General features: G+C 40.7%; 3 protein-coding genes across 3 annotated transcripts; 2 read left to right on the plus strand and 1 right to left on the minus strand.

Moving 5' to 3' along the window:
- Nucleotides 1–359: 359 nt before the first annotated feature.
- Nucleotides 360–3,684, minus strand: srp19 (signal recognition particle 19). The gene is made up of 5 exons (XM_051422408.1): nt 3,472–3,684; nt 2,114–2,189; nt 1,292–1,363; nt 1,099–1,207; nt 360–825 (listed from the first exon to the last, which is right to left on the minus strand). The coding sequence occupies exons 1-5, from the start codon at nt 3,507–3,509 to the stop codon at nt 695–697; spliced, it is 426 nt and encodes a 141-aa protein (XP_051278368.1). The 5' UTR covers nt 3,510–3,684; the 3' UTR covers nt 360–694.
- A 2,428-nt stretch (nt 3,685–6,112) lies between these two features.
- On the plus strand, nt 6,113–16,665 carry LOC127375937 (serine/threonine-protein phosphatase 2A catalytic subunit beta isoform). The gene is made up of 8 exons (XM_051422376.1): nt 6,113–6,556; nt 8,580–8,618; nt 10,336–10,506; nt 13,186–13,359; nt 13,597–13,686; nt 13,873–14,034; nt 14,849–14,967; nt 15,907–16,665. The coding sequence occupies exons 1-8, from the start codon at nt 6,455–6,457 to the stop codon at nt 15,977–15,979; spliced, it is 930 nt and encodes a 309-aa protein (XP_051278336.1). The 5' UTR covers nt 6,113–6,454; the 3' UTR covers nt 15,980–16,665.
- A 1,287-nt stretch (nt 16,666–17,952) lies between these two features.
- zgc:101664 (uncharacterized protein LOC450064 homolog) lies at nt 17,953–21,863 on the plus strand. Its single transcript, XM_051422382.1, has 3 exons — nt 17,953–18,062; nt 19,280–19,950; nt 20,884–21,863. The coding sequence occupies exons 2-3, from the start codon at nt 19,363–19,365 to the stop codon at nt 21,085–21,087; spliced, it is 792 nt and encodes a 263-aa protein (XP_051278342.1). The 5' UTR covers nt 17,953–18,062; nt 19,280–19,362; the 3' UTR covers nt 21,088–21,863.
- Nucleotides 21,864–22,319: the final 456 nt, after the last annotated feature.

Consider the following 22,319-nt stretch of genomic DNA (forward strand, 5'->3'; position numbering starts at 1 on the left):
AGTTCTGTTAAAATTTAGATTAAAATAATAAAAATACAATAACAGCACTGCTGTAGATTTAAGCCTGATTATTTGTATTATAGCAGCGTTTGCCTGCATTTATAGATCATTTCATGCTTTTTACAGTGGAAATATCTTTAAATATTAAAACACTCCAAAGTTAATTAGATTTTATGTCAAATTAAAGCTTAAAACTGTATTTCTTTATGAGTTATTTTCACTCCAGCTGCTTGAATATTACCACTTACACTCTGATTAGTTTGAGTGGATCTAAACTGCCGATCATTTATCCCAACAGGCTTCTGCAGTGTGAATCTTCTATAACCAACAGTAATTTACTCAGTCACCCAACACAAAGGTGAGAAAATGAAGTCTTTATTGAAAGAGACGAGGTGAACAGAATGAAGGACGACAGCTCTTCTCCTTCCACATATAACACAGGAATGAGTTCCTCTCTGCTCCTGCCTGTGTTTCTGAAACTAGACGAGGTTTCACGGCTCACAAATGTTCGGTGTGAAAAGAATATTTCTCAGTGTGGAAGCTGAGCGAGTGTCTGAGGTCACAATGACAACAGAAAGACCGTAGAAACAAAAAGTTCAGGGTTCGATTCTCCCCGACACTCTAAACCATCAACAATGACCTCAAATTTAAAATTAATTTAAAAGGAAATAAAAAAAACAGGTCATTTCTGTGTCTACTTCTTCTTTTTCTTGCTCTTCTTTCCTCCCTCTCCCTGCTGAGAGCTGGGGTCTCCTCCTCCGACCTTCTGGGTCCGAGTCTTCAGTTTAGGGATCATCTCCGCTACGTAAAACATCACGTCTTTACCTGAGGGAATAAAAAGGAAACGCTCAATCAGCCTGGAAGCTTCTATAGGTAACTGTCATTAAACTGTTGGGTGTCGGTCCGTTAGATAGTGTTGCTCACTGTTGGCACTGTAGGGAAGCGGAGAGAGCATAAAGGTCACAACCTTTGACCCTCGCAGGCAGCAGAGGAACAAAGCTACACTACAACCCGTTCACTCTCTGCTCACACACACTGACTCTGTATCACTGATACTCAAACATTAGTGGTTTCTGGGACTTTGAGTTCGGGACTTACGGGAGGTGAACTTGTCCTGACAGAAGCTGCCGTCGGTCTGCTTCACCTGAACTCTGACACGACCTCTGAACTGGACGTCCCTGTTCCACTCCCTGGGGTGCATTTTGTTCTGTAACACACACACACACACACACAGGTCATATTGGTTGCCATCAATAAAGTAAACAACAATAAAGTCGTTTTTATTTGTTACCTCCACGTAGACGTTGAGTCCAGCAGCCGTCAGGACGTCTCTGATCTCAGCGCAGGACGGATTCTCCACAGCCTGCAGACACAACAGCAGCTGTTAGCCTCGTCTTTGCTTTACACACTACATGTTACGCTCTACGTACACCTTAACAATCACTGCTTCTCCCACGCTGTTGGACAGACAGAGGACGTCCCGGAGGGGCTGCGAGCCGAGCTGCTGCTAACGTTAGCTCAGCTTGTTTCTCTGATAACTTAAGATCCAGACGTCCGATGACTAAAATCCTTCATCCGGTTCAAATCTAGAGTTAAAAAGCACCAAGATCTAAACAGTGGATGGTAACAATGTGGCTTCACACTGGATCAACAGTCAATGTGTGACTCTTTGGGGTAGTTTTTGGTTCCAGTGATCCACAGTTGTTTGGTTCAGTGTGAAAGAGCGAAGGCGGCGTGATGGCGGTCGTTCTTTACGCTGATGTTTCAGGATCTCTGTGTAGAAATATAAAGTTACACCTGAACTTTTTCTGTGGCTTTATCGGACAGTGATGGGGGACAGAGAGAGGGGACGAATGTAACCCGGGCCCCTGCAGACAGGTGAGCAGGTGACTAACAGGTGAGCTACCTATAGTGATCAGTGTTTTAAAGAGAAGTAAACACTGGTTAAATATTTAAAAAGGTAGTTAATGATCACACTGTCTGCATGAAGTCGTCAACTCTCTGATTGTTTGTGTCGCTAAGAATCATGGGAGAAAATCCAGATCTCAAGCCCCGATCTCATCCCGGTGGGGGTCGACAACAACCCCCCCCGTTTTCTGACTGCAAACGTCACCTTCTCTGTGGGAATCCTTCGTCCTTCAGCCAGAGTCTTCTTACTGTTGATGTAGATCGGATAGATGCAGATGAACCTGAAACACACACACACACACACACACACACACACACACACACACACACACACACACACACACACACACACACAGGATCAGTTGTTTATATTTGCACTCTTTTGTACTGAAACTGCTGCACAACAATCCTCCTCTAGATAAATAAAGCTCGGTCTTAAACAGCTTGTAAGTAGAGTTTGGAGACTTTAAGTTTTGGACGTGACACTGAATATAAATACAGAATATAAATATACTGTAGACATCCTGAGTGTGTCCAGACTCCAGCTTTATTAATGTAAATATCTGCTGGTTTTCACTGAATATTTATTGGTTTTGGGCTTTTAGTTGGACTTAATACACAATATAAAGACCTGTGCTTCACCTGTCAGCCTCAGTTTGTGTTAAATGAGTGATTTAGACGCATTTGTTTAGATTATTTACTGTGAATGTTGATCAGAGAGATGTTTCTACAATCATATAGACTTTTCTTCTCCCTGATATTTGGCCATCGTTGTAATAATACAGCTCATCAGTGTGTAGATATTAAACTGTAGTGTGATTATTGTAAAGGTATTTTAACTTGTCGAAACATTTTAAATTACACAAACTCAAGTGTGTAAGTTAAAAAAACATTCTGGATTAAGCAGTTTTTATTAGTTTGTTTTACAATTCAACCTTATTATTTAAACTGAGTAAAGCTCGTTGATGTTATCTCTTTACATTCACTGTTTGATCCTCCATAAAGTTTGTCCTTCACTAATAAAAACCGATATATGGTCGATGGGATCGATATTTATCGGCCGAATATTAAAGTTAAAGACCTTTTATACACGTCATGCTAAAGGGATACTACGGAGAGAACCACAGGCCAAACTTCATGTAAAAACTGAGCCATTTTAAAATGTTCTCGTTTCTGTTGGTTTTATTGTGTAAAACGTGACTTTATATTTATATATTTATATTATATTAACTAATAAAGAAAAGGGTAATTCTGTGGTGGTACATTTATTAAGTTAAATATCTTTACTCGGTTTACCGGATATGAGCTAACTTACACCGTCGAGGCTTGCAGCTAGCTGTGGACAACAAAAAGTCGTTTTTTGTTGTTTTAAAAAGCTAAAACTCGAATTAAATGTTAGCCGAATTAAAGAGTTGCCCTTCACAGTCTAAACATTTGGTACACTAACAATTAATAATCTAGTTAGACTCTCTGAAATCCAAGTTCTCCTTAAATCCAGAAATCCTCTAAAGGAGTTCCACAGTGCGCGCTGTTAGCTGGAGCTAGGCTAACAGAAGAGCTCACCTCTCTTTGTCGGCGGGGTTTTCCGTGAGGTGAGCCATTGTTCGTCCGTCCGGTTCTCGGTCTGACTGCACACCGTCGGGCAGACTCTCGGTAGGTTAAAGAGACTAACGGCAGGGTTTGATTTGTGCCGTAAACCACGCAGCCACACGGCCGCTGCACATGCTCACTGACCGTCTGTTGACAACCGACCGGGGGCTCGATTCACTGCACCGAGCGGGCCGGTGCGGAGTTACACTGTATTCCGTCATCTGGTTTACCTGGAGGTTATTATTATTATTATTATTATTATTATTATTATTATTATTATTATTATTATATATAACTACTAAACCTTTAATGAACAAACTGTTCCACATTACTGTTACTGAATCTGTGATTATCCCTTTGTCACTGACTCTTTGATCCATACAGTATCTGTTATCTTTCTTATCTTCACTTATTCTTTATTTTTCTGTGTGATTTGTATATTTGTTTTTATATATTTTATGCACCAATTGCACCAGGACACATTCACTTGGCAATAAAGATAATTCTGATTAAGTTTAACTTCAGACACACAGAGTCAGAAACAGCCTCTGTACAATAACACTGGGACTCCATTCATCTTTAATCTGTTTCATATAAATGTTTTCATTGGTCAAATTCAGTTTTATCACTCATATCACCTTCATCGTGTACATAAAGAAACATGCACATAAGTATTTATTTCAGCACTATTGTCTGCAAATGTTATTGTTTATATATATTTGTATATCTGTACATATACACATCGAGCTTGTTGTTTGTTTGCTGTTTATTTATGCTGTTAGTCTGTTTGTATACTGAGAGCAATGTAAACAAATGTGAGTGTAATTCCCTGTGTGTGCACATAGCTGGCCAATAAAAGAGATTGTGATTCTGAAACTAATGAAATATAAATTGGGAGAGTTGGTGCTGAACAGAAAAGTCATCAGTTCAAAACTAATGTGTTTGATATGTGGGACTAAAAGAGATGTTGTTTTATTATGGGGGAATGATTTGGTCAGAAGTCATGTCTTTATTTTACATCTTTTAATTTTGTAGGAGTTTTATGTATGTGTGAGGACTCATACAAAATTATGAAATAATGATAAATAATAAAATGTCCATGTTGTTATTATTATTATTCTATTATATTTCCTTTCCTCGTTTCTCATTCTCATATTTTTGTATCACCTTAAGGGCCTGAAATAAAAATGGGAAAATTCAGAAGTCCATGTTTTCAGTATAAAATGACAAAGCTGTGTATAAAGTTCACAAATAAAAAAGAAAACACAGAAAGAAAATAAATGAAACCCAAAAGGTTCATTTAATCAGGCAGAAACATTAAAGAGTTTACATTGTTAACAGTTTGAGTTATTGTTTGCTCCAGGTTTGTGAAAATGTTTGAAGACATATATTCAGATCTGTTTATAGTAAAATAACTTCAAACTTCTTGTGTTTCAAGAAAAACAGCCCAACATACTGCACACATCTACACAGTGATGTTCTAATGTTTCTACCATATCATTACAGCAAGAGCATTAAATCAGGGAGTTTATCGGATAAATAATAGTTATTTAATTTAGTTTGGCAACACATATTTGTAGAGGGGAGTAAATATACCATTGCATGCTCTGAGCTAGGTTTAGTCAATTTATTTATGAGACAAGATTGTTTTTGGAATAAGGAGGATGCTGTCCAGGCTTCAATGTCTCTCACTCTCTCTACGACACACTGGCCCAGCAGAGGAGCACCTTCAGCAGAAGACTCTCACCCAGATGCACCACAGAGCGCCACAGGACATCATTCCTGTCTGTGGTCATCAAACTCTACAAGATTCAAGATTCAAGATGTTTTATTGTCATATGAAACAAAAGAAAGCAAGTTTCCTCTGTGCAATGAAATTCTTTCTTTGCTATCCACCCTGATACCGACAACGCCTCCCTCAGAGAGTCAGACATTAGAACATCACTGTGTAGATGTGTGCAGTATGTTGGGCTGTTTTCTTGAAACATAAGAAGTTTGAAGTTATTTTACAATAAACAGATCTGAATATATGTCTTCAAACATTTTCACAAACCTGGAGCAAACAGTAACTAAAACTGTTAACAATGTAAACTCTTTAATGTTTCTGCCTGATTAAATGAACCTTTTGGGTTTCATTTATTTTCTGTCTGTGTTTTCTTTTTTATTTGTGAACTTTATACACAGCTTTGTCATTTTATACTGAAAACATGGACTTCTGAATTTTCCCATTTTTATTTCAGGCCCTTAAGGTGATACAAAAATATGAGAATGAGAAACGAGGAAAGGAAATATCATAGAATAATAATAATAACAACATGGACATTGTATTATTAATGCCCGGATGTTATTGTAGCTCTCTGTAATCTGACTCAAACACGGACAATCATTTTTTTTGCACTTTTTGCACATTATTAAACCGTATGTTTGATCTTTTATATATATATATATTTATATATTGTTCTTAATATATGTTGTTTGTAACAAATTAATTCCCCTGAGATTATTTAAAGTATTTCTGAAGTGAAGAAATCCTCTTGTAGTTCACCGTCTGTCCGCGTGGTGTCGCTGGTGCACTGAGTCTGCGCGCTGCTGAAATGCCCGGATGTTATTGTAGCTAGCTCTTTTAGCAACTCGGCTAGCCGCTGCGACGCCGCTGCCTCTTGCCGCTTCGGTCCGTCGCATCGGGGACACTCGACCCTCCAGACTCCCGCGGCCAATACTAACTGCTGTTTAACGTTGGTAACTCAACATCGACGCGTTATCATGCTAGAAGTTGACTGAGAGGATCGTTAATTTTAGGTGTTATCGTTGATTTTCCATCCGATTTGGCGGGACTAGATCGGGCTGACAATACGAGGAGCTAACGGCTAACGCAGCTAGCTTTCACTGAGCAGCAGGCCAGGTTGTTTTAACGGGGAAGCTAACGCAGCTAGCTGAGCAGGCTACCGCGGCTGTCATGGAGGACAAATCTTTCACTAAAGAATTAGACCAATGGATCGAACAGCTAAACGAGTGTAAGCAGCTATCGGAAAACCAGGTCCGGACACTCTGCGAGAAGGTAAGTTGGGCCACAGCGACCCGGGTTCGAGTCCGCCTCCGTCGGCCTCGCTTCCACAGCGGGGCCTACAGTGGCAACGGCGGCTCTGACTAATTCCTGGAATGAAGTCACGGCGGAGGCGGCTATTATCGCCCTTTTCCGCCAGTCATCGCGAGTTTGTCGGTGTTTCACAGCTAAATATGATTCCCAGCACCACTCTGTCGACAAGTCCGCCGATAAAACCCGATAAAAGTGTGTTAATGTGAACGGAAATCGATCAGCCGTCGACTCATGACACACGGGCCACATCTTTTTACATCATTACCAACAAGTAGACGGAGCCCATTTTTTACTGCCAGTTTATGACCGGGGCTGCTTTGAGCGCTAAAACTCAGCTTCATATGTTTAAATGTGGAGTTGTGTGCTATTGTCTGCATGTTGGTTGTGTCTATTAATAATCTATAGGTGGTGTTATCGATCAGCACCGCGCCCTGTCTTTATCGATCAACCGTCAGCTTCAGACGTCAGCTCCGTTGCATCATAAAACAACTCTTTTATTTCTGCATCAGAGAGCTTTTAGTGTTAATCAGGACACATTATCCAACAATAGGCTTAAATCTGATCACTGAGAGGCTTCAGGCCATTATCTGCTGAGTGTGTGAGGAATAATGGGACTCAATGAATGAAGGACAATATATAAAACTCAGTTAACTCGTTGTGGATTACTCATTTACTTAATAAGTAGAAAAATGTGCCTCTTTTCTGTATTTTTATATTATATATCTTATCCTAACAGTGAGTTTCAGCTGTTGGTTGGACAGTAGAAGTAGATAATGGAGTCCAGAGCTCATTTAAAGTGTAAAATAAAAATACTTATTTAAACTCTTAAGGATTACTCATTTAATCTGTCGACAGAAAAACAAGAAATCTTTGTGTTTTATCACATTTTTCTGTGTTATATAATATAAGTTGGTTGGACAGAAAGTCTTTGCCTGGTTAAAAAAATATTATTTCCTTTGTTATTTTTATTATCGATTAATCTGTAGCTCATTTTAATCTATTAGTTATTCGGTCCGTAAACTGTAAGAAAATGTGGCTCGTTGTTTGCCGTTAAAGCCGAAGGTTGAACGTCCTCTAATGTCTTGTTTTGTCCACAAATGTGTTCAGTTTACTGTCTCAGAGGATTTACAGAAACCAGGAAATATCCACGTTGGAATAAGTTGAAGTTGAATGAATGAAACGTTGGTTTGTTCAGTAAAACAGCAGCTGTGTTGTTCTGCTGGTAAACACTCTGATATTGGACAATTTGATTTCAGACACACGAGCAGATCGTCCTCAACCGAGAGGATTTCTCCCTGTTTTTATACTTTCAACTGTTTAAAAAAAAGAATCACTTTCTTGATTAATCGACTTCTTGTTTTGTTCCATAAAATGTCAGAACGTGATTTAAAAATGTTTCCCGTTTAACGCTCTTAAAGGACTGAATAACGGAAAATATTCACATTGGTTTTTTTTTTCTCCGAAAATGACTCAAAATGATGAATATTGGATTAGTTGGTGTTCAATTAACCAATCGCTTTAAACTCTAATAGACAAATAAAATCCAATTTGACATACGTACAGTTTTTTATTCATATATTTTCAGTTTGAATCAGCTGAGCGTTATTATCTCTGCGGGGAGTTAAGTCCTCTCAGCTTGAAACACGTCAATAAAATGACATTTATACATATTAGAAATCACTGTCGTCCACAGAAGAGCATTACAAATATATAGTTTAGCATTTTTACAATCATTTTTTATCAGAAATTGCTTCGCTTTTCTACCTTTGTCCACTTTATTACAAACTCTACGGTGTCCTGTGAGGTCACGCCTCAAAATAACCCGTCAGCCTGTCATTACGGCTAAACGTGGACGTGTGACATGAATTACTGTTTGTGTGTCCGTCTGAAGAGTTTTATTTAACCGTCTGTCTGCTCACAGCGTGTTTTTAAAGAAAAAGTGGATAAATTAAATTAATAATCTGTGTGTTTGTCTCCTCTCCAGGCCAAGGAGATCCTGACCAAGGAGTCCAACGTTCAGGAGGTGAGATTTCCCACAATGCCAGAGAGGAAAAACTCAAAACCCTCACTCATTGATTTCCTGTATAACATGGCTGTCAGATACTGGGCGCCCTGCAGGCCCTTCAGGGTGGACCAGCACTTATTACACAGCTTTAAAAACCTAAATGATAAGAAGAGGGACCCCAAACAGCAAAACCTGGTGCTTCAGTTGGCTGATGAGTAAATTATGAAATCAAAAACAGGCAGAGAGACGACGTTAAAGAACAACAGGCTGTTCAGACAGGTGTTGAAGTCAGTTTCAAGGCTGTGTAAGTGAGATTGAGTTGATCCTGATTGAGATTTACGCCTTCAGATGAGACCAAACTGCATTTTTACAGTTTCTACATTGAATAGAAGTTGTTGTTTGACTGAAGTTTGAGTGTTTCTAATGGATTTCTTTGAGAATAGAACCAGTGTTGTGTGGATGGTGACTCTCGGTGTCGTTCCCTCCGGTGTGTTTGGAGCAGAATATGACCGAGCCTCCGGTGTCGGGAACAATATCGCACCTTGTTTGCACCACAAACCGTGTCTCTGCCGAGCTGCAGGCTCACACACACTGTGGCATTTAAAAAGAAACACGCACCCGCAGTCTTTTTAGGAACAAGAGTCGAACAGCAAACACATAAAAGCATCGTATCCATTAAATTCTTCAATAAACATAAGAATATATGATCCTGTGTTCACAGCAGGTTTGAGATGGGTTTAGTTCCCCAGGTTTAACTTTTTATTCTGTCGTACAACATCCTCTTTTTCACTGTTGTCTGTTTACTTGTCAGCTGTATTTTATCTGATGAGGAAATGGAAAACCATTAGAGGAAACTGCTCTGTGTTTATTCAGTGACGGGTGGAAGCTTTTTAGTCAAAGGGTCTTTTTGTACAGCGTATTAATAGTGCTGATCTACCGAAGGCTGACGAGGAAGTGCACATTGTCAACACGTTTACAAAGGACACTTTCTCAACAACGTTCATGATGCAGAGTTTGATATTCCTAACTCCTGGCCTGAAGTTTTGTAGCTATGATTTAAGAATAATACTAATATTTGCTTTGCACATTGACATTTTCAGCATCTCCCAAATAAATATAATAAATATAAATATGGAAGAATGTAGAGTGGACATTAAACATTGTACATCAGTGGTTCCAAACATTTTGGGTAGTAAAAGCAGTGAAACGACTTCATAGTTTATAAGAAAATGAGCAAAGGTTTGAAGGAAGACTTTAACTTAAGCATTAGTGCTACTGCAAAGAACTACAGACATGACAAAAAAAAGTTCATTCCTGTCCCTCAAAATTGAACTTTGACCCCACAAAGAGGCCCTGAGATGCAGTTACAGACTATAAACACCAGTAAGTGGACCTTGAGTTGTAATACGTAAAGAAACGAGGCTGTTAAACATTTACATACTTGGTATATCTGCACTCATTAACATAGCTACTGATACGTAATCTCATCAGCAGATAGCACTGAACGGTATTAATCAGCATTGATCAGGAGACGTTTAACATAAAAAGCTGATTCATTGATATCCCAGATGTTTCCCAGAGTCCAGAATGACCCTCAACTAAAGAACTGGAGCTTCTTTTCCAAAGCAAATCTGCCGTCTGATGAAAGTGTTTGTTAATCAATAGAAATGCAGTTCAATCAGTGTGATTCTATCGGCTTTGGTTGATCCAGTGACGATGCTCCCTGTGTCCTCAGGTGCGATGCCCGGTGACAGTGTGCGGCGACGTCCACGGTCAGTTCCACGACCTGATGGAGCTGTTTAAGATCGGAGGCAAGTCTCCCGACACCAACTATCTGTTCATGGGAGACTACGTCGACAGAGGCTACTACTCCGTGGAGACGGTCACGCTGCTCGTCACGTTAAAGGTAAAACGCCGCGCTGTCGGTTACGGAGGCGTGCTAATGCAGAGCTAACAGACAGTGTTGTCGGGGTATCTGCTGGTTGAACAACAGAAAGGTCATAAAACATCTTCAGTATTTGTTCCTGCCTGTAGACGGTAATGTTAGAAGTCATTCAGGGCTGCACAATATTATCCAAACTGCAATATGGCAAAGAGCAATGTGCAAATCTCAGAAGCTGATAAAGATAAAATGTGATTATATAATAAAGTACTGTAGTCAATCTTCTCCTGATGTAAGAGAATCACAATTTTAATTTTCTTTTTTCAGTCAAAAGAAAAATTGATGCAGAAAGGATTATTCCCTCAACTCATGAATAATATTGCATTTGTAATATCTGTCAAAATAATTGTAATTTTAGTAGTTTGGTCCATAAAATATCAGAAAGGGGTGAGAAATGTTGATCAGTGTTTCACATTAAACTCCTCAATGTCTTTTGTCCACAACCGTCTCATAGAGGACTAAAGAAACCAGGAATCTAAAGAAGCTGAAAGGGGAATCAATTTTTTCTTTAAGAAATGCCTCAAAACTATGAATTGATTATAAGAATAGACAACAAATCAACCTAAAGCTTCAGGGTTAAATAGATAATTTTAGGCGTTATTTCCCCAACTTTAGAACCCATGAACCACACAGCCGATGTAAACTGTAAAATAAAGTTCCTCTAACCTAAAGAGACCAGAACGAGCACATTCAGACTCAGCGGGTTAGAAACGTGTCAGTGAATCCTGGTCTTCAACTGATCTAGACTCCCGGCTGCTGAGAAGAACAGAGGACAGTTATTTACGTCCTTTAGGGCTTTTTTTCCTTCTTTTCTAGAGTCATGTGAGAGGTTAAACCAGTGACTACTGGGTGTGTCCCAAACCAGGACCCGGCTCACTGCTGGTTTCTACAGGTTAATGAACTCTAATGAACAAATATAGAAAAGCTGCTGTAGTTTCTGTGCTGACGTTTAAACCTCCTGCTGCTGTTTGATACGCTCTTACTACTGCGTATCTCCACAGCTCAGACAAAGACCCCAATTAAATATACTTCTGTACTGCGTCGACAGCTCCATTGATTGTAATAGAATATGATCTGTTCTGGCTGGAAGATCTCCTGAATGCACCACTTATGTTTTTTGAATGGTCACTATCCTCACAGTCTTCAGTCGTTGAGGTCTGGTGAGTCTCAGCGGCTCGTGTGAACACCGGGGCTGTTGCTGCTTTCAGAATAAAGAGTAAGCGTTGGTTATTAAGTTCCAGGTGTTTTGAGCAGCAGTGAGTCAGTTGATCATCCAACCACTCGACGCAGTGAGCTCATCTCGTTCTCTGGAGGTTTCCAAACAAGATCAAACTGAACTCTCTGTTTAAAGCAACATTATGTAACTTTTCTACCTTAAAATAAACCGCTTCATCGTGTTGATGCTACACAGGGTGAACAGTTCCCTCTGTACTCCTGTTATCACACTGTGTAACTGGTCTCGGGTAAGTAAAGTAACTAATGCCAAATTGAGCTGCCATTAGCTTGTTAGCTTAGCTATACTTCCCTGTACACCCGGACTGGGTGAGTGATGTTTACACCGCCAGCCCGGGAGCTCTGGACGTGGAGAGGGCGAGCGGTCAACACAACCAGGCTCAGCAGCTTCTCTGGACGTAGCTAAAGTCAGAGAGACGCTGAGGGAGAGGACAGGAGAGAGTGAATGTGGGACTGGCTTTTAGTGGCTGGCTAAAGAGAGCTTGGTGAAATAAAACGGCGAGCTGGCCTTCTTAACCTAGTCTGCAATATTAGCTGCTTCTTCTGTCTGCTGTTCGTATCCATCAGAACTAAAGTACAGCTGTGGGATCACAATGAATACCAAATCTCACAGAGGGTTGATTTTAAGTCTGTTCTGTGAGGCTGAAAGCTGCTGACGTGTTATCGTCAATGGTGACGAGTCTGTAAGAGACTAAACCTGTCGATCTGGATAGATCTAAAAATAACCTCCAGTTACTGTGAACTTTATTTGTTGTTCTTAAAAGTGACCGAACACAAACTCACCAGCCTCAACCTCAGCAGACTCACTGTATTCACTGTCTCCGTTGATCATTATTATTGTATCATAAACACGTTTGTACAGCTCGTCAAACTTTAATCAACTTCACAGTTTAGATGTGTTAAAGTTGGGTACCGTTGATTTATAAAACCAAGGTACTGGAACGTGGTACTATGACTCTTCCTGTAATAACAAATGTAATTTCAGTTCAGAGGGTCATGGGGTTAAATTAAATTTCTTTTAATTGCATCATCTTGTGGCGACCTGTTCTTCTGGTTTTCTGACAGGAGAATTAACGCCACCTGCTGCTTAATAATAACCCTATTAATCACATAGTGGTAGTGGATGGACACGAGCATTCAGTCACATTTTATTCTGCTAATTTACTTGAAGTTCTGTTCAAATTTGCGACACATTTGGATGGAAACCGTAAACTAAATATCTCTGGGTTGTGGACAAAAGACTTTAAGGGCGTCACCTTAAACCTTGAGAAACAACGATCAACCCTTTACGCAATTTTGTGACATTTTATGGATCAAGCAACTCAATTAATCCAGAAAATGTTCAACAGGTTAAACAATGAATCTTTAATTGCAGCCCAGTAATTAATATTGTTTAATTCTTTCTTTCAGGTTCGTTTCCAGGAGCGAATCACCATCCTGCGAGGGAACCACGAGTCGCGGCAGATCACGCAGGTCTACGGCTTCTACGACGAGTGCCTGAGGAAGTATGGCAACGCCAACGTGTGGAAGTACTTCACAGACCTGTTCGACTACCTGCCACTCACCGCACTGGTTGACGGACAGGTGGGACCCTCGGACAGCGCAGTAGCAGTGAATCAGCTGCTTCCTCTGACCTGCAGGATGTAACAGCACGTGGTCACTGCTCAGAGAAAGAGGCTGTTTCTTAGAGTTATTGATTTTAGATGTGTGTGTGTGTGTGTGTGTGTGTGTGATAGAAGACCTTTTGCTTAGTATTATATATTCTTATGTTTTACTTCCAGGTAGCTTTAAAATAAATGATTTCTTTTGTTTTTGTTTCAGATCTTCTGTCTCCACGGAGGTCTGTCTCCCTCCATAGACACTCTGGATCACATACGAGCTCTGGACCGCCTGCAAGAAGTCCCACATGAGGTAAACACACACACACTTTCTTCAGCTGCAGATGAATCCACAGTTGGAGCTGTATTGATAAGGACAGTGTATCAATAATCTGTCTCTCTGTCTCTCTCTGTCTCTCTCTCTCTCTCTCTCTCTCTCTCTCTCTCTCTCTCTCTCTCTCTCTCTCTCTCTCTCTCTCTCTCTCTCTCTCTCTCTCAGGGCCCGATGTGTGACCTGCTGTGGTCGGACCCTGATGATCGCGGTGGGTGGGGTATCTCTCCCCGAGGTGCTGGCTACACCTTCGGACAGGACATCTCTGAAACCTTCAACCACGCCAACGGCCTCACCCTGGTGTCCCGCGCCCATCAGCTGGTCATGGAGGTAAACCACACACACACACACACACACACACACACACAGCGCTAAACCCAGTGCCAGTATTTCATTTAGTATCACGTATGACTAAAAAAAGCAGCAAATGCTCAGAGGTGAGAATCTATTTGACACGTTTGAATTATAACCACGATGTTTAAAGAAATACTCTCTTCTGATAGAACTGATGCTAGCAGCAGCTACGCTAACTTCTTTAGCAGCTGCCATTGTTGTTCAACAAACGGTGTCTTCTCGCTGCGCCACACCTTGCGTTTCTACCGTCCTGCTCTCGTCCGGTAAAATGACCTCCAGTTTGCGTTCTACCTGAGTCCACCTGAATGACTGCAGCATTACTCTGAGTGTGTTTCAGTCGGGTTGGCACACAGTTTTCAAACACAAGTGGAACTGAAGAATCCTAAAAAAATCCTCGTGTATCCATGGCAACGTAATATATAATGAACCTTTTGAGAGTGCAGTGCTCCTCCACCCCTGTTCTGTACCAGTTTCACTCCCACTGAGTCTCTCCACCTGAAACACACACACACACACACACACACACACACACACACACTTTGTGTTTAAAGGAGATTCAGTCAGCAGCTGCAACAACCTGAGGATTTAAAGTTGATGTCATTTAGTAAACGTGATCAAAAGAGAGAACAAGAATCTTTTACATAAAGAAAAGTCAACAAGTTGTTGCTGAATTTCTTTGATGAATTGAATTTAAAAATCAGATCAGGTCTGATTATTCCTCTGCAGATGAATACATGTGTGACGTTTGAGACCTTTCCCAGCCTAACTAATGTGTTCTTGTACCTTTCAGGGCTATAATTGGGGCCATGATAAGAATGTGGTGACCATCTTTAGTGCTCCAAACTACTGCTACCGCTGTGGAAACCAGGCAGCCATCATGGAACTGGATGACACTCTGAAATACTCTTTGTAAGTACACACACCTTCATGTTTCTGTCACATTCAGGGCAGAGGAGGGAGAGCGTTCAGTAAAATGTCTACATGTGTTCTCACCGCCTGCACCAGTCAGTTATTTCCAGTCTGAGGGACACAGGTGATAGTTGGCTACGTTGCAGACAGTCCACACTGTGTGCCAAATATTTCTGCAGGATAAAAGAGTGAAGTTATAAATTATTTCCAGTCTTGAACAAAAGATTATTTGACCCTGTTGCCTCAGCCCTGATGTCAGGCACTGATCCTCTGCTGTCTCTCTGCTCCTCCTCCTCACAACAAGATCTGAGCAGATTGTGACTCTGAGTTGACTGCTCGCAGGAAAACTGTAATTCTCTTCCTGTGTGAACACGAGAGTATAACGCTACCTTCCAGTACATGTCCTTTGGAGAACGAGGAGAGGGAGTTGACTCATATCCGGACATGGAAATCTTATTACATTTTGAACTATCTACCCACCCAATAAAATGATAAATGTAATATATAAGCACCTTAGTTTCACTTTGGATCGTTTCACTCTCCTGCTTCTGTGACTCTTGGGTGAAAAATCCAAAGTGCGAGTTGTTTTTTGGGCATCTTATAAGAAAATGAACCTTTTTATCAAACAAATTCAGGTTTTGCGAGTTGCATATTGCACTTTTTTTGATAATGTTTGGATACATTGTGCAGAGAGAGAAGAGAGATAGAATCAAAGTAGTTAGTGAGTATACGCTGCCTCATCGACTCCTTCAGAGCTCGCATTTCTGAGTGAGTGAGATGATAGACGTTATCTCACAGCCCTTTATCAGGTCACATGTTGGTGGCGGAGCTCTGAGTGAATACAGGGAACCTTTATACTTATATAAAGATATATTATATAAACATTGGAACTGTTCTGCTCTCTAACTCGTCAATAACGAACCCTTTCTTCCTCCTCAGCCTTCAGTTTGACCCCGCCCCCCGCCGCGGCGAGCCCCATGTGACCAGACGCACTCCTGACTACTTCCTGTGAATGTCCAAAGCCATCCCTGTCGATCATCCACGAAGCTCCACCCCCTTTCTCCCCCTGCCCACCCCCCCCACTCCCCCTCATTTTGGTTGGAAAGATATTAATAATTATGATATTACTGTACCAGGGAGAATAGAAACAAACGATTGGCTGATGAACCAAGATTTTAACAAAAAGAGAAACTTAAAGAGCGGCCCCCTCTACAGTCTTGTTTTCAATATGCTGTCATTAATGCTGTGCTTCTGGGGAAAAACAACACGTACAACTATGATCTGTTTTCTTTATTTTTTTTGTTTATTACATGTTTGAAAACGAGATAATAAAACTACCAACGTGGACCAAATGTGCCATATTCTGATCCTTTTACAACATGTACAACGCGCAATGTTTCTTTCTTTTTGTTTTCCTATTTTTGTTTTTGTTTTTTTAGACCAGCACTATTATAACCCTACCTACCTGACGACGACGTCACCACCACACCACACATCTCATGGCATATGTGCTTTTTTCTGTTGCAAGATAATTTTAAAAAAGGAGAAAAAAAAAAAGAAAAAAGTTTGCTTCAAGTAGTACAGCTGTGAGTTTTAGCTGTCCAGGCTGCAGCCGGTGGTCATCTCAGCAAGTATATTACTGTAATTTGAATAAAGACAACAGACGTATGAAATAAAAATGTCCTATTGACAAACTAGCGGGCTGCGTCTGTGTCTTTTCTTCAGCTTGATTCAGACTTTGTTCAGCTGTTGTGGTGAAGACATTTGGGTTCGTACTCCAGGTTCGACCTCCAGAAACATTGTTCACAGAGCTCCAGTAGAGAGTTACGTCCAGGCTCCAGTTAGAAAGCTTTAACAGGCATAAAACAACAACAGTGCAACAAACTCCAGAAATATTTCTGCTACGTTTTGTTGCAGCCTAAAATGTCTGATTTCTTTCTACACAGTCGTGATGCATGTTGATGTTTTTGTTGCAGAAGAATATATATTTAATGTAATGAGTGATCATTTGGCTGGGGTTTGGTCTATACTGTGGTTACACAAAACAATAAAGAAGACATAGCTGAGAGGAAATATAATTACGATTTCAATAAGAATTTTTTTTTTAATTTAAAGAGTAGTTTTCTGGTGGACATAAATATATAAAATACAAAGTATATGGGGGTCCTTGCATGATTGACTTCCAAATCCATAAATATAGATTTACTTTCCTACTAATTTATTCAAATTGGGGCAATCTTTAAAAATAAACTATTTAAATTAATAAATTGATTCCAGTGACAGACACTGTAAAATGTGTTGAATAAATGTATAAGGACAGTCAAAAATGCACCTGCCAGATAACTTTGTACACTAATGTCTGAGTATAACATCTTCTCGTCCCCTGCTCAGTAGTTTTGGTGTGTTTGTGCATTTATTGTTATTTTATTCTATAAATAAACTGGAGGAGTTATGGATTAGCAATAAATATCATTTGGATTGTTCCATGAAAAATGAAAAGAAGGTGAAACAAAAAAAGTGGCACTGATTCTAATAACTCACCAACCACTCAGATAAAACTCCAGTACCTAAATTACAAAATATTAATATGATAAGAACTTATTGATCCTCTGCAGAGGAAATTGTGACAGCAGCAGAGGGAGAATACAATAAAATAAAAATATATAGTATATAAAATAAATACATTTAAAATAAGTGTAAATAAATAAATAAATACTCTTATAAAATAAAAAATTTAAATAAGTGTAAATAAATAAATAAATATTTATAAAAAAATAAGTAAATAAATAAATAAATACTCTTATAAAATAAATACATTTAAAATAAGTGTAAATAAATAAATAAATACTCTTATAAAATAAATACATTTAAAATAAGTGTAAATAAATAAATAAATACTCTTATAAAATAAAGTTTTTGATGGTAGATTTTCTTTGTCATGTTCTCTCAATAAAGACGAGAGTTCCCTCAAGTATCGCGAGAGTTCCCGGGAGGCGCACAACGTCGCCATGTTAGTTTGCGGTTGATATCAGTAAACAGAGAGAGGACATTAACCGTCCATTTAAAGGTTGTGTTTGTGTTTCTGGACTGTACAGGTGAGTTTATTACCTGCTGGATCTTTCTACCTGTCACACCTTCCGACGAACGGTGTTTCCGAGCTAGCTGTGTTCAGCTAACGACAGCTAGCCGCTAACAGGCTAAAAACAAGAGCTAGCTTCCAGAAGAGAGGATTTATATTATTATTAATATTAAATTATATATTCAATATTTAATATTAACGATTATTAATATTAAATTATATATTTAATATTTAATATCAAACGTTAGCTGCAGTTTAAAATGTGCATTTAACGTTGTGTTTAATGTGATTAAAGATTTCACATTAATGCTGCTGAAACAGATTATTTAATATTATTATTATTATTATTATTATAGAGAAGTTTTATACAATTCTCTGACTCAATTATGTATTTTTTATCTAACAATCTGAATTACTTAATCGGCCTTTTTTTTTTAGACAAAATCAGTGTTTTATTCTGATGTTTGGCCTTTTTCTAAAGACAATAATCTTCTAAACTTTAATAATGAATGCTCAGATACTGTGGACCTACTGTGGGTCTACTGTGGGTCTACTGTGGGAATGTTCTGGGTGTATATTTTGGGAACCACACAGGATTAAATGGGTTAATGTGGGAAACTGTGGAGAACATGTTGAACACAGTTTTCCAGGTTGTGAAGCAGAAAGAGGAAAAAGGGAATTCTGGGAAGAGGAGGAGAGGGAATAAGAGCCGCCAGGAAGGTTAAATAAAACAGGATGGTACACAGTCTTGTACAGTAGGCGGCGGTGTGCACCTTTTTAAAAGGAGTTTGTAATCTGCCTTTAGATCCAGAGCAGAAGAAGATTTCACTGCGTGGTCTTTGGCTCAAGGTGGCAGCAGTTCAGTTTTTAGATACTCAACAGTTTTTAAACCAGAGTCCAGTTGTCCTGACAACCTATAAAGACCAACAACAACATCAACAACCCAACTAAACATCTGGATAAAGAATAATTCAACTGTTCTATAATTAAAAACTGTGTAAACCCGTTTCCTTATAAAACTGACAGGATGTGACTGAAATCCTCAGAGGTCATTGTTTTACATTTTAGGCAACTTAAAATCTAATGAATGTGAACTGATAATTAATTAAAGATAAAGCTGCTGGAGTCCAAACTGTAATAGAATATTTAATCAGCAGTTTGATGTTCGCTCAGATCTTCTATTGTTCACGTTATCAGAATATTGGACTAATCTGTGCTGCCTCTTCCCATCAGCCCCTGAAGCTGACATCATGAGGAGGGTGAGGAGGAGGAAGAGGAAGGCGGTGCAGTCCGTCCTCTGATCTCCGTCCGTCTGTATGGAGGATGTGGTTCTGCACTACCAGCCTGGATCAGCTGCTGGACTCAGCTCTCTGCTGGAGAGGACGGAGAAGCTTCTGGAGCCGTTCCCCTGCCGGACTCTTCCGGTCTTCACGCCCTGGTTCCCGTCCGCCGCCGACCGCCACCCGCCCATCAGACCCGCCAAACCGGCTCCCGTCATCAGCTGCTCGGGGGATCTACCGCGCACTGACACAGACCTGAACACGCTACAGAGACCTGAACCTGTAGCTGAGAGACCTCATGAGACGACCAGAACTCCACAGAAACGCAAACGTGACGTCTCAGAAACCCCGACCCATCCCCCCCCGGCGTCGCTCTTTAACAAACCGGAGAGCGAGATCAGCAGGTCGTCTCCTGACAGACACAAAGATGGCGGTCCCGTCACAGACTCCCCGATCAAGCGGTCCTGGAGCGTCTTCACACAGAAAGGAGTTCTGCTGCAGAGCGCCCAGTCGCTGTCCAAACAGTTCCATCACGTGGTGTCGGTCCACAAGCTCCACCTCCGCCAGAGGGTCAAATGGGTCATCAGTCAGCACCACTGTGGGCCGGCCAGGGACATCGAGCAGGTCAGTAGATTATTACAGCCACGCTAACAGCACAGGTTACTGTCTGTGTGCTGTCACTGTGGATCCACCTGTACAGTGTCTCTTTTATTAAACCTCTTCAGCTTTAGATCTTAAAGGTTTTATATACGAGATTCACTACTGGATGTTACACCGGAGCAGCAGCATCTCAGACCAAAACAATGAGACAGAAACAGAATCAAACTCATTAAAAGCGTCTCTGTTAGTGTTTCCAACAATCACCAACTCTGGTTTGGTGGAAATAAATCCTTAATTCACCGACGTAGATGATAAAAACAGCAGTTTCAGTCGGAGCAGACCGGCTATGGAAACAAACCACAGAGAGGCTGCGATACAACACAGGCAGAGGGAGAGAGACACCATGTGACTCTGGGTTAATGTTCCTAATCTCATATACTGTATAACCTTTCAATGTGTGACCATGAAGATCTGCTGGGTCATGGTTGGCCCTGGGAACAGATCAGCTGTTCTATAAAAGCTGCCCTTACAGTTTCTGTTCATGTGTCAGTGCACTGTGGATCTTTATCTGTACCTCCATCCTTCAGTTGCTTTTCCCACTGTGCTTAGTGCCAACACAGGTTTATACTGAGCTCAGCGTCAACTCACCAGATGTTTTATAGAGTTTATAGAGCTGCAAAGATTATTCGACTGACAGAAAATGTCTTTGTTGATTAAATAAGTATCATCGGACGTCTGGATCTTAAGTTATCAGAGAAACAGTCCGAGCTAACGTTAGCAGCAGCTCGGCCCGCAGCCCCTCCGGGTCGTCCTTTGTCTGTCCGACAGCGTGGGAGAAGCAGTGATTGTTAAGAGATGGATTTTGTTGTGTTGAATCCTCGTGAGATGTTAAAGGTATTCAGAAAAAGAAAAATCACCCCTTCCTCTCTAATCTTCCTCTCTAATCTTCCTCTGCAGGTGTGGCAGACTCTGAGCCGGTCCATCCGGTGCTCCAGGTTGCCGACGTGCAACGCCAACATCCAGAGGGAGCGGGCGGAGATCTGGGTGTTCTGTGACGTTCTGCACTGCGAGCAGGCGGGGCGGTTCCTGAAGGACGAGCTGCGGCTGTCGGGGAGGATCGGCCTGTCTGCTCACAGGCTGGGAAACATCTTCAGCATGTAGACGGACTGTACAGATGTGTTTACAGCTCCAGATGTTTGGATCACACTAAGATTTACACTTCATCTTCATTGTGTAAGAGACCTTTTTCACAGCAGCAGCATTCGACACCGATGACACCGCAGTGTAGTGTATTGGCAGCGCTCTCAGGGGTCACATGATTAACAGAAAGAAAATACACTGCAGCAGACGGAGCCTTAATTAGTATCACTGTGTTTACCCTACTGTTTCATGTCAAAATAGCTGCTGTAAAAAAGGTCTTTTTACTCGATATTTTACCCCAGTTCCATCAGATTCCCATTAAATAGACTGTGTTCTGACTACTGGGCTGTATACTGGTACCATAAGGAATACCAGGATGTGTACGATGTTTACATGTGCGACACATAACCAGGATACTGGAGCTGATGTAAACACACTCAGTTATCAGTTTTTATTAGTTAGAGAGCCGGAGGGGGAGACAGGAAGAGGGGGATGGGCACACAAACATATGGAATAATAATGTGTGTCTGATATACAACCCTTAATAAGGCATCTTCTCCTTCTACCTCCTTTTAAAAATGCCAGACTCTATGAAATATGCAGAAACAATCCTCAAGTGCAGAACTTCATGAATATTTTATATAAATCTACTTCATTAAATAACAACTGAGGGGGGGTTGAACCCTGGAGCAGAACGCCACTCTATATTGTATATTTATGAATTTAACAGATTGTATTTTTCATACTGATGGTGTCGGCGCTCTCTGGTGTAAATAAAGGTTTGATATTGTGTTTAACCTGTGATGGATGACTGAATGTACGGCCCTGCTGCATGTGATGTGTGCACTTTGTTCTGGAAAAGCCGCAGCAGCAGTCACATGATACGGGAGTCACCCTGCTTTCCACTGACACCGAAAAATATCTGGTCCTCCATCTCACACACACACACACACACACACACACACACACACACACACACACACACACACACACACACACACACACACTGGTGCTTGTGTAAGAGCTGGATAAATGAGGACAGCATGAATACAGTACACCCCCATCACACACACACACACACACACACACACTCTTTTGTTGCCATGGTCCCCTGTCATGACAGCCCTGCACACTGCATTAAAATCTAGGTTACCGGATGTGACGTCGGTGCCCTGCCTCCCTGCCCAGCTGTAATCTCTTAAATCCGTGTTTATGGCCCCTGAACGCACCGGATACAAGACCTGAAAGGAAAA

The sequence above is a fragment of the Dicentrarchus labrax genome, unplaced genomic scaffold (genome assembly GCF_905237075.1).
Source record: "Dicentrarchus labrax unplaced genomic scaffold, dlabrax2021, whole genome shotgun sequence".
NCBI lineage: Eukaryota > Metazoa > Chordata > Actinopteri > Moronidae > Dicentrarchus > Dicentrarchus labrax.

Excerpts from the sequence above, each read along its gene's own strand:
- srp19 (XM_051422408.1), bottom strand. The coding sequence starts at position 3,509 with ATGGCTCACCTCACGGAAAACCCCGCCGACAAAGAGAG. Across the intron at positions 2,190-3,471 it reads AACCCCGCCGACAAAGAGAG|GTTCATCTGCATCTATCCGA; the intron begins GTGAGCTCTTCT and ends TGTGTGTTTCAG. Across the intron at positions 826-1,098 it reads TCAGGACAAGTTCACCTCCC|GTAAAGACGTGATGTTTTAC; the intron begins GTAAGTCCCGAA and ends TTATTCCCTCAG.
- LOC127375937 (XM_051422376.1), top strand. The coding sequence starts at position 6,455 with ATGGAGGACAAATCTTTCACTAAAGAATTAGACCAATGGATCGAACAG. Across the intron at positions 13,687-13,872 it reads TGCAAGAAGTCCCACATGAG|GGCCCGATGTGTGACCTGCT; the intron begins GTAAACACACAC and ends TCTCTCTCTCAG. Across the intron at positions 14,035-14,848 it reads CCCATCAGCTGGTCATGGAG|GGCTATAATTGGGGCCATGA; the intron begins GTAAACCACACA and ends TGTACCTTTCAG.
- zgc:101664 (XM_051422382.1), top strand. The coding sequence starts at position 19,363 with ATGGAGGATGTGGTTCTGCACTACCAGCCTGGATCAGCTGCTGGACTC. Across the intron at positions 19,951-20,883 it reads CGGCCAGGGACATCGAGCAG|GTGTGGCAGACTCTGAGCCG; the intron begins GTCAGTAGATTA and ends CTTCCTCTGCAG.